The sequence below is a fragment of the Aotus nancymaae genome, unplaced genomic scaffold, assembly GCF_030222135.1.
Source record: "Aotus nancymaae isolate 86718 unplaced genomic scaffold, 86718_ANA_hifiasm-v0.15.2.pri h1tg000057l, whole genome shotgun sequence".
Classification (NCBI taxonomy): Eukaryota; Metazoa; Chordata; class Mammalia; order Primates; family Aotidae; genus Aotus; species Aotus nancymaae.
The window spans coordinates 22,484,347-22,502,818 of record NW_026988471.1 but is presented as its reverse complement, the minus strand read 5'-3'; the positions used below and the strand labels follow the sequence as shown (position 1 = coordinate 22,502,818).

Sequence of the window (18,472 nt, the reverse complement as noted above, 5' to 3'; positions counted from 1 at the left end):
ATAAGAATGAACTGTTTTGATTTATAGGGGAAGATAAACCAGTTATTTTTAATTTGATCTATCTTTAGGATATTCAGTTGGAGATACGAAGTAAGGAGTTGTATATATGGATCAGAGATGTTTGGGCTAAAGATAGAGATTTGAGAATTATTATGTAATAGTAGTAAAACCTGAACACAATGGTACTTTGTTGGAGAACATGTAGATTAGAGTAAGAAGAAAAGTGGTTACAGAGAGAACTTGAAGAAAAACCAACTTAAGGACCATATAGAAGAAATAAATCTCTAGTGAAGAAAATTAAGATAGAATGATTAGTCTTAGGAAGATAATACAGGACAACCAAACTGACTGCAGTGTGGTGGGATAGGGATAGGGAGCAAATAGCATTTTGAAACAGGTCATGGGAATGGGGTTTAATGGACTGTAAACACTGTTGTACATTCTAAGATGGCAAGAGATCATATTTTTGGACAATATATAATCTTGTTGTTCCACAGTCATAATAATGTAAAATGTGCTCCTTTGTGAATTAAAATGAGTAAAAATAGGGCCTCTTTGGGTATTAAGTGTAAACATGGCCTGCCAGATTGTTCTATTTTTATGATTTTATATCTAAGTTTCTTACTCATCTTAAAACAAAAGACACTGCTTCCACTGGAATTGCAAACTGCCCAAGTATAATTAATGACTTTAAAACTCAGTTTTATATTTCAGATTTTTTAAAAACCTTGTTGGTTTATGTAGCTGGGAATATTTAAATAGGTATTGCTTATCTTCGGCTTGCAGGCTTATCAGTAACAGCAGAACAAATAAATCCTCATAGTACTGGAGCTCGGAAGACAGAAACTAGAGTTGAAGAGGCATTTCGGCACAAACAAAGAAATCCAATGGATGTCTGGCACAACTCTGCAAATAAATGTGCATGTGAGTATTTGAGCTCATGTTATCCAGCAGTGAGAACAACTGAGAATGATGCAGATATGTTAGGAATTGGGTACAAACCAAAGTGCTGCTGTTTTCCCACAACTCTTTTAATCTCTTTTCGGAGGTGACTTGTGGGGTAAATGCTGAATTAGAAATATATTTCTTTTTTTTGAAATGGAGTCTTGCTCTGTTGCCCAGACTGGAGTGCAGTGGTACAATCTTGGCTTACTGCAACCCTCTGCCTCCCAGGTTCAAGCAGTTCTCTTGCCTCAGCCTCCCAAGTAGCTGGGACTACAGGCACGTGCCACTACACCCAGCTAATTTTTGTATTTTTAGTAGAGACGGGATTTTACCATATTGGCCAGGCTGGTCTTGAACTCCAGACCTTGTGATCCGCCTGCCTCTGCCTCCAAAGTGCTGGGATTGTATGTGTGAGCCACCACACCTGGCCAGAAATATATTTCTTAACCTTATTTGTTGTTTTCTATCCCTGTTCAGTATTATTTGCTATGACAATTGAACTAGGCTTGAATATTTTCAGTTTCAAACTTTGTTTTTTGGATAGCAATGTGGCCAGTAGAATTTTATCCACCCCTGTCCTCATCTTCCACTCCTTCTTGTACATTATGCGTGATATTCTCTTTAGGGTGGGAAATGGATACTCCCACATGTAGACATGGGTGATGTGGCAACAGGAAGTTGATTTTTCTGAGAGACTACTTTGTGCTCAGTTTGAAAAATCGGCACAGCCTTCTTTGTAGTTTTTGTGAGATGTATTTAAAGGGAAAATTCAGAGATTTTTTTCAATTGTACTCATTCATGTTCATCTATAATATTTCCAAAAGACAAATGTTAATAAGCATCTTTCTAATAATAGTCCTTATGTTTCACTAAAGATAGCCTTCTTTGAAGATACATGCTGTTATTCTGGTATAAAGATGGTAATCCAGGTTAAGTATCCTTTATCCAAAATGCCTGGGACCCAGAAGTGTTTTGTATTTTTTCGGATTTTAGAATATTTGCATTGTACTTATCAGTTCAGCATCCCTAATCCAAAAATCAGATCTCTGAAATGCCTCAATGCTTCACTTTAAGAAGTTATAAGTACCTTTAAAAATTTTAAAAACTTTTTGAATCTACAAATATGAGTTTTGTTTTCTCTTACCAGTAGATGGCATATGTGACCCATCATTTTTCTGTTTTACATTAACTTAAATCATAAATCTGAATGTCCCTAAGGCAGAGTTGCTTTCCTTAGGCCTTAGTTTTGGAAACAAACTCAGTGACGCTATAAAAATTGACTGTAAAGATCATGTGTCTAAATGGACTTTTCACACAGAGCACCCTGATGAAGGAAGTGCTGTGTGTGTGTGTGTGTGTGTGTGTGTGTGTGTGTGTGTGTGTATGTATTTTTTTTTCCTTTCTTTTTCTTGAGACAGAATCTTGCTCTGTTGCCCAGGCTGGAGTGCAGTGACATGATCTTGGCTCACTGCAACCTCTGTCTCCCCAGGTTCAAGCAGTTCTCCTGCCTCAGCCTCCCAAGTGGCTGGGACTACAGGCTCCCACCCCCATGCCTAACTCATTTTTTTGTATTTTTAGTAGAGATGGGGTTTCACCAGGTCAGGCAGGTCTCAAACTCCTGACTTCAAGTGATCCGCCTGTCTTGGCCTCCCAAAGCACTGGGATCACAGGCATGAGCCACTAATGTGAGCAAGTTTGAGAAAGGACTTAGTGGGATATTAAGCATTAAGTCCACAAATACTAATATATACTCTTGCCACTTGCCAGATATGATGAAGATACATCAGTGATTAAAACAAAAATCTCTTCTTGTGGAGCTAATGTGATCTGTTTCTCTTATTTTGCCAAAATTATACCAACCATTAGAAATAATTATATAAGGAAGAGAAAAATACCTCCAATCCTACTTCCCAAAGATTAAGAATATTTTCTCTTATAGTATTAGCCAGGATGAAAGCATCCTGGAGTAACTTGCTTCAGTGGGACTTCCAGCCGTTGCTTAGTGTACAACATGTCAGGTAATTGAGGCGATTCTTAATTGAGCAGAGTTCAGCTTCATTTTGCTCTAGTATCATGGCTTAGGAAAGAAAAAGGAAACCTATTGTGCTTTCAGTTACATGGTTGGAGAATAAGAGAGGTTACAGTGTCAGGAATGGCCTGTCAGGTAGTAAAAACCTAATAGCTGTACCTTTCAGAGTCAGAGCAAGCTGAATGCTTTTCATTTTTTTATATGGACTAGATTAGTTTTTCTTATAGCTAATGGGATGTTTACAAATGCCTATCCCCTGAGCCTGTGTACCAGCTTTTAACAGTAGATTAATACAGAAATTTTCTTCTCTATACTAATTACCCTGTAACTTTAAATTGTAAAAATAGAAATTAATACGGGAAAAGAATGAAAAGGTAGTGCCAGCAGGATTACAGTTTTGAAGGAAAAATACATGTTAAGCCAAATGACTAAATAACTTGAATTTTGGAGATGATTTCAGAAACCTTTAGAAGATATATTCTTAGATAAGAAAGAAGAGTAATATTTGTAACTAAATTTATCCATTTCTTGTGAATTTCTTGTTAATAGATTGGTGAATTTACAGAGACGCAGTAGGGATTAAAGATGAAAGGATGAACGAAGTATGTAAACACAGTATATACTATTGATAGATTCTAAATTCATATTGAACAGTGTGAATATAAGAAACAAGGATTGTCATTAAAAGACTATATTCCTTTCTGTCTCTACAAAGTTTTAAAACTATGAATTAAACACCCTACAGTTAGTGATTTCGTATTTATATTTTCTTTTTCTTTCCTTTTTTTTTTTTTTTAAGACAGTCTCTCTCTCTTGCCAGGCTGGAGTGCAGTGGCACGATCTTGGTTCACTGCAACCTCCGCCTCCTGGTTTCAAGCGATTCTCTTGCTTCAACCTCCCGAGTAGCTGGGATTACAGGTGTGCACTACCACACCCAGCTAATTTTTGTATTTTTAGTAGAGACAGGGTTTCACCATGTTGGCCAGGATGGTGTCAATCTCCTGACCTTGTGATCCCCCCGTCTTGGCCTTCCAAAGTGCTGGAATTACAGGCATGGCCCACCACGCCCAGCCTATATTTTCTGTAAAAATTATATTTGCCCAGGAAGCTTTTCAGCTGTGACATATTAAACATATATATTGTCTTTTTTTTAAAGTTAAAATTATTACGTTTATAACCACAGAAAAAATGAGTATTTTTATTCTCTGATTCTTTCAACAAACTAGTATTTAGAATTTGGGGTTAGATACCAGAAGTGATTCAGCTCCAGCTTAAGTGATTTGTTTAATAATTTTTGTATTTAAGTGTTCTGAAGAACATTTAACTGTATTATGCAAGTGTCTCAAATTTTTAAATAAAAGTTAACTTTCTGTTTATTTAAGGGACAATGAGGTAGACTTGCTTAACCATCTACCTCAATTTGATACATATGTGAGAAATTAAAAATTCCAGGGTCCATTAATACTTGGAGGCCCCAGCTGCCTACTCATAAAGCTCATGATAATTTCTAACATCTAAGAGTATAGTTCTGACAACTTTTGAGGCCTCCCTTTTGACATAAGTGACCAAGTATTTATTTTCAGTGTTTTGTTTATGTTGTTGTTGTTGCCTTGATAGCAGAGGGCTTAGTTTTCCTACATATTCTCAAATAAATTTGCAAGAAATTTATGCTGCTGGGTAAACTGTTTGTGCTAGAAGAGATTAACAGTTGGCTTACCAAATTGTCCAAATAACTTTCATAAGGCATCTATCCATGGTCATACTTACTATGGGTGATTCCTTTTTCTGGAAGGAGAGATTTCTTTGTGAGGATACCCTTAACTGTTCTGTTAGGCTATATTGAATCATGTCTTTATTTTCTTTCATGATTTAGGAGCTACCTTTTGCTAGCAAAACATCCGTCTTCCTGGTGGAAATCCAAAGCTTTGGCCCCAGACTTTCTGGCAGCCTGGCAGTGTGGTCATTCTTTGAATGTGTATATTATGTGTGTGGCTTCTGGATGTTGAAAATTAGGAATAGTCCTAAAGTAGGATCTAGGATAGTAGAAAAGATTAGTGCTGAGTAAACTCATACAGGAAATAAATTAAAAAAAATTTTTTATTCTGCAAAGTTCATCCCTGACATATACATTCCACTTGTAGGTTGCAAGGATTAGTCAGCATGGATGTCAAGAGCTAAGTAGTTTTTGTTTGTGTGTTACGTCAGCATGAGTTTACTTTCTTTTGGGTCCTGTTTAATAAACATGTAAAATTGGTATTGCTTTCCAAGTTCTACCTATCTTTTTTCCTTCCTTGTAAAACAGTTCGGGTTCGGAGAAAATCAAGGCGGCGATCACAGTGGGGTAAAGGAATTATTAAGAAAAGGAAAGTTAATAATTTAAAAAAAGATGAAGAAGACACCAAATTTGCAGACTATGAGAACCATACAGAGGACAGGAAATTGCTAGAGAATGGAGAGTTTGAGGTAAGCACTGACTGCCATGAGGAGAATGGAGAAGAGACTGGAGACTTATCTATGACCAATGACGAATCATCCTGTGACATCATGGACATGGACCAGGGGCAGAGGCTTAACAATGGAGCAGGCACAAAAGAGAACTTTGCATCTACTGAGGAGGAAAGTTCAAATGAATCTCTACTCGTCAACAGCAGCAGTTCCTTAAACCCGGAGCAGACCTCCAGGAAAGAGGCTTTCCTTAAAGGAAACTGTCTAAATGGTGAGGCTTCCACTGACAGTTTTGAAGGAATACCAGTTCTGGAGTGTCAGAATGGCAAGCTTGAAGTAGTTTCTTTCTGTGATAGTGGAGATAAATGTAGTTCTGAACAAAAGATTCTTCTGGAGGACCAGTCAAAAGAAAAATCAGAAACTTCGATTGAAAATCATGGAGATGATCCTGAGAAACTAGAGGCACTGGAATGTAGCAATAATGAGAAGTTAGAACCTGGCCCTGATGTGGAGGTTAAAGATGCAGAACTGGATAAAGAAGGTAGAGCTAATATTTGAAAAATCTTCTGAAGGTTTAAACTCCAGAGTTAATTCATTACATATTTTATCTGGTTCCCAGTAGTAAAAGTTGATGAATAATTATAACCCTCTGAGAATCTGTTAAAATTTCATCCCTTTCTCTAGAAAATCACATGTGCACACGTGTGCGCGCGCACACACACACACACCAAATTTTGCTCTAAGTTTCAAAGCGTATATCATTTCAAATGCATTGCTTTACTGGCTGCTTGCTTTTCTGCCTCTTGCCTTATTATCACCCCCAGCCTCAGGGATTTATGACTGAAAGCTGAGTAAATCTACAAGTGTTAAGAAGATGGAATTCCAGGAAGAATTATTGGCATGGGCTGAGTGTGGGCAGAGAAGACTTGGTCATAAGAGCAGTAGGATATATTCGGAAGAGCAATATAGACCTAAATTAAATTCCCACTCCTATTCACTATAATCATGTGACCTTGAGCTCATTATTTACACTCTCCAAGCCTATTTATTCATCTAGGAAATTCAACTTCAGAATGGTGTTGCAGGGATTAAATAAATAGTGTATTTTAATTGTCTCTCATAGTAACTGGCACATACTAAGGTATATTCATTCCAGGCAGTCATTGTTAGTTGAATCCAAGGGCTGTTCAGTCTAAAAGCCGTCATTGCTTTATAAGTCCAGTGGTGGAGGAAAGAAGTAGAGCGCTCATTGTCAAGTTTACCTTGTTCTTAGGGAATCAGAGTACTGTCCCAGCTTCTGACTTTTTATGGCTACATGATTCTTTTAAGAAGCAGCAGAAAGAGGGAGTTAAGGGTTTCTAGGCTGTCTTCGTTTATCATTATTCTTTAGCCCATAGTAGGGTCTGGGGTGAGTTGATATCTACCCTGCTCAATACACATTTCCTTCCTGGACAGGCGCTCTTATAGGAGGGTATCTTGAAATTATATTATTTTCTCTAAATTGTGTGGAGTACACAGCTTCAGCCTGGGATTTCGGGTATGTGGGAAAAGGTTTTTTTTTTTGTTTTTGTTTTTGTTTTTCTTGCCAGTATTTTAAGTCCTTTAGCAGAGTTAGGAAGCAGGAAAATATTATTCGAAGTCTAAGAATTCCTTTAATGAATAAAGAGAGACTTGCTGTTCTTAAATGCTACCTATTGAACTTTTCAATATTTAATACTAAAATAGTTTTCAGAGCAGTATTCATTCTAGGCTATCAGATAGACAGAACTTTAAAAATATGTTAAAGCTATGGTTAAGTAATGAATATGACAGCATGGGAAAAGTGGAAAAGGAATCAGGTATGAGACCAAATGGATGGGGAATAGAGGAGTCTATTTTAATGCTGATTTCTATAAGCATGCTGAAAAAGGCCTAAATTAATATTGTGTTCAGTTGGTGACCTAAAAACTATAAAGATAATTGTTGTGTAAAAGTTTGACCTGAAGCTTTCATTTGGAATTATCAGGACAGTATCCTAATCTGAGTTTTTAGGCCTCTAAAAGTCCATGGATGTAGTAATGAGGATCGGTATGATTTTAACAAAACTCTTAGCATATAGTAATTGAACTATTAAGTCTTTCACATTAAAGGCAGCCTGAAATATAAAATTTCTCTGATATATCATGATACATGTTTTTGAAGGCAACACTTTGGTGGTTCTTTTGCTGTTATAAATAAAGCAGTCATTGACAAGAAGGAAGAGTTAAAAGAATTGGGAGTAAGAAGTAAAAGGACTAATGCAGGATGGAGGAAGGGTCCCTGCATTGGGACACTTAATAAACACGGTCTCCTTAGTGTCCCTGACATGGGCCACATCCTGTATGAATTTCTGAAACAATCTAAGTTTGTCTTTGTGTTCCTTCCCTCAGCCTCCTCTTTAGAGTCCTACTTAGGGGAGCATAGGGCTTCATGGTCTACCTACGCTTTTGACCCCTCTAAGTGCCTGGGTCTGTGAAATTATGCTTAGCCACCTTAAAATTTGTTTGTTTAGTGTGGCTGGTCTCAGCAAAATGTTAGAAGGAAAGTTATTAGATTATACTAATTTACTCTAAGGTAGGAAAGAACACCAGTCCTATTACACTTTTAGTGGGTTTATATTTTTAAGAAAAAAATGTTAAACTCCAAATCAATTTCTAATAGAATTTTAGGCAGTGTAACAGAAAGATAAGAAATTTCAGGCAATGCTGAAGCGAATGTTTTAGGCTGGGAGGCAAATGTGTAGACAGGTGGGCCCTACTTTTGTTAGTATCTGCTTTTCTAGGTTGCTTCACTTCTTCTGGTTCTGAAAGCTCCCAGTTGTAAAATGATAGCTGTCATGGAGTGAAGACTGTTTTTAAATGAGTGCTTAGAGGTGAAGACTGCTTTTATCTTTCTTTTTGCAGATATGCTTATTAGGTGATATTCTAGTATGACCTGACTTTTTTTTTTTTTTTTTTTTTTTTTTTGAGACAAAGTCTTGCTCTGGAGTGCAGTGGCTGGATCTTGGCTCACTGCAGCCTCCACCTCCCGGGTTCAAGGGATTCCCCTGCCTCAGCCTCCTGAGTAGCTGGGACTACAGGCGTGCGCCACCATGCCTGGCTAATTTTTTATATTTTAGTAGAGATGGGGTTTCACCACATTAGCCAGGATGGTCTCGATCGCCTGACCTCAGGATCTGCCCCCCTCGGCCTCCTAAAGTGCTGGGATTACAGGCATGAGCCACCGGCCGGCTTGGCTTTTTAAGTTGTAGCTTAGTTTTCTTTAATTTGGGTTACCTAGTCTTACCAATTAAAAGGGTTGCTTTAAAAAAAATCGCTTAGGAATACATCCTTCCTCATTCCAAAAGGGATTTGTGGTGGGTAAAATAATTTATTGTTGCTTCAGACTGACTTTTCTTAACTTTTACTTGCTGCAGTGTATTTTTTATCTCAATTGTAGGTGCTTCTAAAGTAAAGAAATACCGTAAATTAATTTTAGAGCAGGCAAAAACGACAAGCCTGGAACTGGTTCCAGAAGAGCCATCTGAGCCTGTGCCTCCTCTTGTAGTTGATCGTGAGAGATTGAAGGTAAGCTTAGCTATTCCCAGTTTTAAATGAATGAATGGAGATTTGAATGTGTTTGTAGGCAGTTGAATAAAGCTAGTTTTCGTGTTTAACCCTGGACTATAAATGCCTCAGAGCTTCCAGTAAAAAAAAGTTAAGTGTATTTTAAGGAGTTGCAAGATACGGAAATAGTCCAAGATAGTCTAAGGGAATAGTTCCAAGCTTTTGAATCTTTTAACCTCATGTTCACTGTACATTCTAGCTTTATGGTACTTTTTGTATAGCCATTTGAATATCCAATTTCAGTTTGACTAGTGAAATCAAATTACATTTTATTCTCTTTTCTTCTATTTTTTCTTAGAAATTGCTTGATTTATTGGTAGATAAAAGCAGCAATCTGGCAGTTGATCAGCTTGAGAGATTATATTCTCTTCTTAGTCAGTGCATCTACCGTCATCGTAAAGATTATGACAAATCACGACTTGTAGAGGTAAGTGTTTAGTTTATCTGTAGAATACAAATAATGTGCTTTTACTTGTTTCAAAGAAAAGAAGAAAAAAAGTTATTTTGCCTACATCTATGTCTTTCACCAAGTAACTGAAGAATGTTTTGAAGATTTAAGATAAGAAGAATCATAAAGAGTTATAGTTTGAAGAATAAAGGCTTTCCGTACCATTTTGTCTCTGGAAAGAAGTAATCTGGGGTTCCTTTTTTGTCAAAGCAGAAATCCATGGTTCTGGGTTGGTAAATATGCAGGAATAGTATGTTACAATTCTCTCCTTACTTGCTTATAACTGACATGCCGACTGAGCCTATCACTTGGGCTTGTTGGATGTGGTCATGGCCCCACACTCCTTATCACTGCTTCCTAGGCAGCCACTGCTGATGTAAAGGTGTTGGCATGGGCAGTGAGACCTATTTGCCATTAATTGACAGATAACTCAGAAGTCATCTTGTTTAGTCAAATCTACTCCTGTAAATTAGCCATGTGAAGGAATGACTGTCCTTTTGCTTAGATGCTTTTAGAGATGAAGCATTCCCTTTCTAGACAACTCTGAACCAAGGGAACTTCTTCCCATATAAATATGAGCTTAAGCTTATATCTTTGTTTATATAATTTCCATCATTAAACCACACTTCTGCTTTTTCAGGTAATCTGAGCAAATTGTAATCACTCATCTACCCACAAAATGGCTAAATGACTTAATTCAACTCTCTTTGTTCATTTGCCTGTTAGCTTGTTTATCTGGTGGTCTATTAAATGTTTATTGAGTACCTGCAGTGCCAGATGCTGTGCTAGGTGTTTGAAATGCAAAAAAAATGAGTAAGACAAAATCTCTGCTATCAAGGAATATTTTTAGTATATTAAAGATTTATATGTAAAGGATATAGTTATTTTTCATGTGTAATAAAGAATAAGGGATTTGAATCAAAGCAAGTGCACATTTGAAAATTATTTTGTAATCACATTTTTACAAAGCTGTACTAAGTCATATAATATATAGACATCACAGGAAAACACAAATGAGAAAAGAAAGCATCACTTATATCCCACCATCTAGAGAGAACTAGTCAGTATTAATCTTTTAGAATATCTTCTAACCTTTTAAAATGTCTAGATGTACATACCATTTGTATAAGTGTATGAATATATGTTTTTAAATTGGGGTCATATTGTATGTTTTGTTTTATAATTTGATTTTCTTATTTGGCAATATATGATAAAACATTTAGCAGGAGTGATTTTTGTTGATCAGATGGTGATCTGTTAATACAACCTATTAATTCTGCAGAGACATAGAATAGAATTTCTTTGGAGCTGTTTTAAGGGAGGAAAAAAGTGCAAGTGTCTTAGATGTATTTGACATTTGCCCACCTGAGTAAAATGTGCGGGGTAGAGTTCTTCACATTTTTTACATTCTAGAACTTCTTTGTTCATATGGTTGTAGTTTTATTAGCTTGAATGCACCAAATACTCCTCACCAGTGAAACATCTCTGTGGAACCCTAATAATCTAAAGGCCTAATTTAGGGAGGGAAGGGATTGATAGCAGAATCAGCAATGAGTGGCTTTCATGGTGGTGGTGATGGAAGCCACTCATTCTGGCTTTTCTTCCCCTGTCTTTTCAGCTCTGGTTGGAGTGGATAGAAGTGGAAACACAATGCATTCTGCTTTTTGGCATAAGTTTCACTATGTAGAATGCATTCATTTTGCTTTGGGAGTTAGTGAAATACAATGAAGAAGGAAGGGCTTAGTGTCTGGAGTGAGGCTGCCTGTATTCAAATCCTGACTGCCATCTGTTAACTGTCAAATTATTTATCCCCTCTGTGCCTCAGTTTTTTTATCTGTAAAATGGGCCTCATAGTAATACCTATGTTCAACTTTCAGTGTTGTTATGGGAGTAAAACTATATATATAAATTATATGCATATATATAAATACAAATATTTACTTATATTTATGTATTTTATATATAGAAATTTCCTAGTAAATATCTGGCCTAGGTTAATCATTGAGTGTTGCTATCACCATCCTTATATTTATATTACTTATACCTCATACTGATACTACTGGCATAATGTTATTCGTTCAGTGTGACTATCATCATCATCCTTATTACCCTAAATATAAAATAGGAGGTACTTGGAAGTGTCTAGGGCAGATAGTCTTAATTAGCTATGGTACTGTAATCAGGAAAATATTCAAAGTTTAATCTCTATCTCAAATTCATTCCCTAAAAATTTAAAGTGAATTCTTCCATAATGAGAAACACTTTTGTCTTTCCCTTAATAGATAACATGCTTTTTTTTTTCCTTTTATAGGAGATGGAAAGAACAGTTCATATGTTTGAGACATTCCTATGAACTTTTCAAGATGAGTGGTTTATCCTCTCCAATCTGCTCCTGACAGAGCAGTCTTCTGAGCCATTCAATTTCAAATTGCACCAATTACGTGCAGAGCCTTGGTGTAAAGTGCTCTCTTACTCATTCTTTCTCTCTGTTGAATTTGGTGCTATTGTCTCAGGTACCTGAAACCAACCAGCCTACAAGAACCAAACAGAACTTCAGAAACATGTTGTATTTTCCACAAATAAAAAATACAACCCCACAGCTTGGAGATTTTGGTGCTACAGAAACTGCTCTTGCTTCTGCTCCTCTTTTCGTGCACTCTCTTTTGGAGACTCCTCTCTTAGGGAGCAGACCAGCAAACAGGAAGAAACTGGATGGGGCAGTTCTAACTGTGATGAATTGTTTAAACAGTGGGCAACTTGTTATATTTTTTTCTACATTTTACCCCTTTAATCATTTTTCCCCCCATCTGGGTAATGGACTGAAACCTGTTTTAGAGTTGGCTATGGTCTGTTCTGGTGGGAAGCTGAAGAAACTGGATGAAATTAGGTCAGGCTTTTTAAGAACTGCCTTTAACGTGCCTTTTTATTCATTTGAGGAAGATAAGGCTAAAAGGATGGGCTGTTTGAAGCAAATAAATTAGAATGCTTTCTTTGGTCACAACCTTGAAAATAAGTTATTCTGTCATTAAGAGACAACCAGTGTTTGGGTCTGAAATGCCTGTCTTATTCTCAAAGCTCAATCAAGACACCCAGTAAGCCACATAATATACTAAAATGGTAAGTTTTCTTGTAAGGTCTGTTTCGGTTAAAGAAATATGTAATAACAACAACGAATAATACACAGTCCACACAAACAAAACAAAACAAAACTCTACACTTTTTGGTATTGCTGACAATGATGACTAGAAAATAGATAGTGGCCATTCTTTCTTCTGCCAGTGGCAATTTAATAGTTATTCATGTTTGAGTTCCCAGAGAAAAATGATTTTCATATGTAGTAAATTGTTATTTTCTTTTAAAGCCAGGACTTGCCAAATGGACAGAAAAGAGAGGAATTCGTCAGAAGCTCCATAAAATTCATTTTCTAAATGCTTAATTGCAAGTGAGCTCTGGTATGGCCCTTAAATAACAGTATTAATGTTTAAATCCCACCTCCTAAGCTTACCTTCACAGCTCTTCATTTTGATTGGAAACCATTTTGAATCTTGTTGAGTGATTTCTGTGAATTGTACGTATCTGAAATTAATTATGCGTTACTAGTTTTACAAAACTTTCTACAAATTTGGAAACACAGTCTAGGCAGTTGCAAAGAGACAAAGGGTGCAGTGACGTTTTTTATCAGATGATTTTTAAACAAAAAGGTAGAAAATTTTGCTGACAAGTTGGCTTGATATCTTCATTCATTGTAGCCGTTAGCTGCAGGTGTGTCTTTTCAATATATGCAACACATGTAGTTTGGGTTTTAATTAGGGCAAATGGTCTTGGACTACTGCAGAGATTCTGAGCTACCTCAGCTTTTTGTATTTTAGTTACTAACAGTGTTTACAGAGTTCTGTAATCACTTTGCCACAGTTTACATCCTGAAGCTAAGGTACTTGTCTCCTTGTCTCTGGCTCTTTGTAGTGTGCAGAAAGCATACTTTGGCCATAGCCTATTGCAGTAATCCAAAGTGCTTCTTTGCATTTACATTTACATCTAACGCCTTCTAATCCTAGCTTAATTTTTTTTAATGCCATGTGTTTTCTTTGTACCTAGTCTGTGAAGTTTTTGTAATATTCAGTTAGTCATATAAGTCAAGATGCTACCCATGTAGACACACTGTATTTTTAAGGTGGGCAAGTGCGATTAACGATGAACCATTTTAAAGGGGAGGTTATTTGAAACCTCTAATTTGATTATTGGGAGGATTTTCATGTTTTCTTTAGTATTTATTACCATCATACCAATTCAAACTATTTTATTGTCTAATACATTAGCATTTTGTATTTTGATGGAAATTGTTACAGAATTTAAAGATTTGATGAAATAAGATGTAGCAGATTTTTTGTAGCAAGTTACTGGTAAAAGGGTTTTTTGCAAGTCTCAGGTTCTTGCTGCACTATTTTTTTTTAAATATTTATTCCAGTTATTCTAATTCAGAAGCATTCTGTTCAAGTAACAGCAGCACTTGTGAAAGGAAAAAAACGCACACGTTTCTTAGTAGGTTACTCAATTTGTACAATTAAGATTTTAGCCATCAGTGAATTTGACAAGGGAAATGTATTTATTTTCAGCATTAAAATGCTTCCAAAAGATCAAGTTGTTTTTGTTTGTTTGTTTTTTTAACCTTAATGTAGATGGAGTAATTGGAGGCAACCTCAGTATAGGAACTGCCACTTCGAACAGTTTAGGTCTTAAAGAGAAAGTCAATCTAATGCCAAGGGGAGAAAAATGAGCTGAAATTGTACCAACTCCTCTGGCCTTCTTTCCCTCAATTAAAAAAAAAAAAAATACTTACCAGTTTTGCTTATTTTACAGATATCTGGTGGTTCTATAGTTTAAAGCAGCTTGTGAAATTATCTAAGTGGACTCAATTTTGTTTACCTTTCTGTAAGTTCTTCATTTTTGCTGTATAGCATTGGCAAAAAATATGTACAAATTGACCTCTGTTCTTATTTCCTATTGTGAGCATTATAAATGATAAGCTCCTATGTAAAATCTTGCTCTCAGATGAGTAAAATATGTATCACAGCATAGCCCAGCAATAGTTCATGCTCAGCTGTGGGGACCCTGGGAGCTTTTTAAAGATGATGGAACCGCACTAGGGTTGAAACTGACGGCTGTGGAGTTAATTGTGTTTTTGAGCTTGAATCTCACCTGTGATTTTTTTTTTTTAATGTTGTTTCATGACTTGATTTTTCTCATAAGCCAATGTATTTGTAGGTTTACTGGATTTTATTTTTAGGGAGTGGGGTGGTAATTTCTTCCTATTTTTGATTAAGTTGGTTCAGCTATGGTGCTATTCAGTAGGTATCTTCAGTGTCAGGTCCCGTAGCTGAATGCCATTGTTATTATAATTATTATTTGTAATCACATTGTAAGCTTGAATTTGGACTTGTACCCGCATCTTTCGTATTCTGTACATCTGGTTACTTAGACTTTGGGAGTCCCATTTGGTTTCAGTCACTTATGTCTACTTTGTAGTTTAAGTAGACTTCATCAACTATGGTCTATTTTGGGTTTGTAGTTTTAATTTAGAATTGTGTTAAATTGATGTTTTGCATTTGACTTCATTTTACATTAGTTGAAGTAAATTATTTAATTTTTGAATTCTGGAATTTGAACATTTACTGTAATTTGTAATATAACTGCTGTGAAATACTTGAATAAAGATGACAAGAAAAACATGTCTTTCTTTAGCTTAATCATGATCAGTGTTGGCTACAAATGCAGTGCTACTTTTCTAGCTGATTTAGACTGTTTTACAGAGAGGCATATTGCTGTTTATTAAGCACCCAAAAAGTTGTGTTATGTGTTCCTTTTAGATTTTAAGTATACCTCATGATTTTTTAGCTGAAAGCTTTTTCTGTTGAGAAAGTGTGGTTTTAGTTTTAGTTGAAGATGGTCTAAAATATGTTGTATAGAAGCAAACGGATTTCTCCTGAGATTTGTTTTTCTAACTGGAAGGCTATACGATGACATATGATCAGGTCATATGGTTCATTTAGTTTAAAATGTTTTTATCGGGTTATCATCAGCATACTTTGTACAGTACAGCACATAATGTGGACATAGATTTCATACCAGAGTTTTGAAGGGCTTACTTCAAATGAATAGAATGTTCTTGGCTTTAGACTACCTATTTTTGCAGTGTGCCTTGATATACCTTTTCATGTTCATGTAGTACACTGATCTTCTTCAATATAAAGCCTTTTGTTTTTTGAATCAGTAAAAGAGATGAATTTTAGTTAAAATTTTGTTTTGCTTGATTTTTCAGATTCTATAATTTCAGCTTTTGTCTGTATCAAAGATTAGTAATAATAAACCTGCAAAACATTTTTAACACTGTTGGAGTGTTTACATAAAGAGCTTATAATTTGAGACTCAATCAAGTTTTTTGGACTCTGGAGATGAAGTTAAGTTTTATTTATCCAGTATTAGTTTCCATAAGACTCAAAACTACAGTAAAACCTGAGGCAAATCTTTAAATCTATTTCGTCTTATCCCTGTACCCTGACACCTACAAAGTTATCTAGTGACTATTAAAAATATATACATCCTCTCTCTTAGCCCCACATTCATATGTTTGTTATGTGCCTGGCATTGTGCCAGGCATGTGGGATACACAGGTGACAGATTCCTGTCCTCAGGTAGCTTAGAGTCTGCCAGGGCAGTTGGTGTGTATACCAGTAGTAATGATTCAGTGGAATAAAGATTTTAACAGAAGGAACACAATGTTCAGAGTTCTGGGACAGGAACCAATTAATTATAGGAATGGGGAAAATAAGGAAAGACTTCAGAGAAAGTTGGCATTATATTTGCTATTCATCTCTATCTGGCTTTTTTAGAGTCTAGCCCCACTTTACCAAAATTTGTTCTTGTTTTTGTGTGTGTGTGTGACCTTTCAGATTACATCAGATATATTGGTACAGAAGCTAAACCCTGCCCATATTTCAGGGCTATATAGCTTTATATATATATAGCTTTATATATGTGTGTGTGTGTGTGTGTGTATGTGTGTGTGTTATATATATATTACACTTTTATATGTATATATATGGCTTATTCTGATCTTTCTTCAGAACTTAGCTATATTTTGTACTGCATAACATAGTAAGTTACTATGTAAATATAATATATAAAACTTAGTAATTCATGAGGGAAGGGGAGATAGAAAAGTATCATATTGTATATTCCCCATAGGAATTTAAAGCAGTGCTGGATTCAGTAGATGCTAATTTTGATTTGCTTGATATAGAATGCTCAAATTTACCTAAATCACTTTTTCATTCATTTATAAAATACATAGTGAGTGCCTACCATGTACAGGTACTGTCACAGGTGCTAGAAGTAAAGCAGCAAACTAAACAGAAAAAGTCCTTGTCTTCATGGAGCTTAAATCCTTTTTGATGTTGTGTGCCAGGTTTCTGTCACAGTTCATTAGAGTTCACATTATTATTTTTTTTTAAGTGTGGTGCTCTTAAAAGCTCTTAAAATGTTTTTAAATTTCATTAAGTAGTGAATGAAGCTTTTTGTTGTTAAAAATTTGCCAGAGGCCAGGCATGGTGGCTCATACCTGTAATCTCAGCACTTTGGGAGGCTGAGGCGGGCAGATCACGAGGTCGAGAGATCGAGACCATCCTGGCCAACATGGTGAAACCCCGTCTCTACTAAAAATACAAAAATCAGCTGGGCATGGTGGTGTGCGCCTGTAGTCCCAGCTTCTCGTGAGGCTGAGGCAGGAGAATCACTTGAACCTGGGAGGTATAGGTTGCAGTGAGCCTAGATCGTGCCACAGCACTCCATCCTGGCAACAGAGCAAGACTCCATCTCAAAAAATAATAATAATATTATCAGGAATTCTGCTTTTTCTTCCTTGCTTCCCTTATATTCCCTATCTTGGTGAGAAATTTAGCTGTCATCCTGAACTTTATCTTCTTTATGACCCATCTCATTCTAATCATGCAGCACATTCTGTTGATTTATTTCCCTCTAAGCATGTCTCATACCTATCACCCTTTCCCCATCTTTATTGCTGTTATCTTAGTTTGGGCGCTAATCCTTTTGTTTGGACTAGTGTAATAGCTGTCAGTTCAGTAAACATTTAAACATTTATTCAGTGCCTACAGAGTGCTAGGCATTGAGGGAGTATAAAGATGAGCAAGGCATTGTGTCTGTCAAGGAGATTTTTATAATATAATTTAACAGTTATATCACATTCACTAGGTGCTGGAGACTATTCTGAGTGCTATACAGATGCAAATACAAATTCCTTTCATCCTTACAAGAACCATTTGAGATAGGTGCTATTATGCCCATTGTACAGACCAGGAAACCGAGTTATAGATTGATTTGCTCAAGGTCACACATCCAGGATTCAAAAGTAGGCAGTTTGGCTCCAGAGTTGATGCTCTTAATCTTTACTATGCTTGACTGCTTCTTGTTGGGGAAGACAGATACACAAACATGATCTCAGTCTAATACGGCATGTGTTAAGATTGAATTTTGTATTAGGCGTTGTAGCTATACAGAGGAGAAGCATGTAGCCTAACCTCAAGGAAGCCTTTCTGGGAAACCTGATGCCTGAGCTGAGGCATCAGGATGAGAAAGGACTTCCAGGCAGAAGGAACAACAGAAGCACAGATTGAGAAGTGAAATAGCATGACAGCTGCAGGGGAAAGTACAGGCAGTTCTCTTTCATCACGGGTCAACATCTATTTCACAAATTTATTTGAGCAACTGCCATTTGCCAAAGCACCGTTCTTGGCACTGGAGTTACAACTGAGGTCCTTGTTTTTTTTGGAGCTTACAATCTAGTCAGCAAAGAGAAAATACAGTGTAAATGCTTGGATAACAATAAATACAGCAGTAGTATTAGTAGCAGCAGACAACTGAGTGCAGGTACTTTTACAAGCATTCACCATTTAATTATCATAGCAACTA

At 36.3% G+C, this 18,472-nt stretch overlaps 1 protein-coding gene across 4 annotated transcripts in view; it reads left to right on the top strand.

Moving 5' to 3' along the window:
• The window catches only part of ATAD2B (ATPase family AAA domain containing 2B), a 194,084-nt gene extending 178,868 nt beyond the window's left edge, over positions 1–15,216 (top strand). For all 4 annotated transcript variants that reach the window (XM_064363892.1, XM_064363891.1, XM_064363890.1 and 1 more), the window contains 5 exons: positions 787–924; positions 5,277–5,960; positions 8,876–9,003; positions 9,341–9,469; positions 11,802–15,216. In XM_064363892.1, the coding sequence (XP_064219962.1) occupies positions 787–924; positions 5,277–5,960; positions 8,876–9,003; positions 9,341–9,469; positions 11,802–11,843 (1,121 nt within the window). In that variant the 3' untranslated portion in view covers positions 11,844–15,216. The remainder of the gene's footprint in view (positions 1–786; positions 925–5,276; positions 5,961–8,875; positions 9,004–9,340; positions 9,470–11,801) is intronic.
• The last annotated feature ends 3,256 nt before the right edge of the window (positions 15,217–18,472 follow it).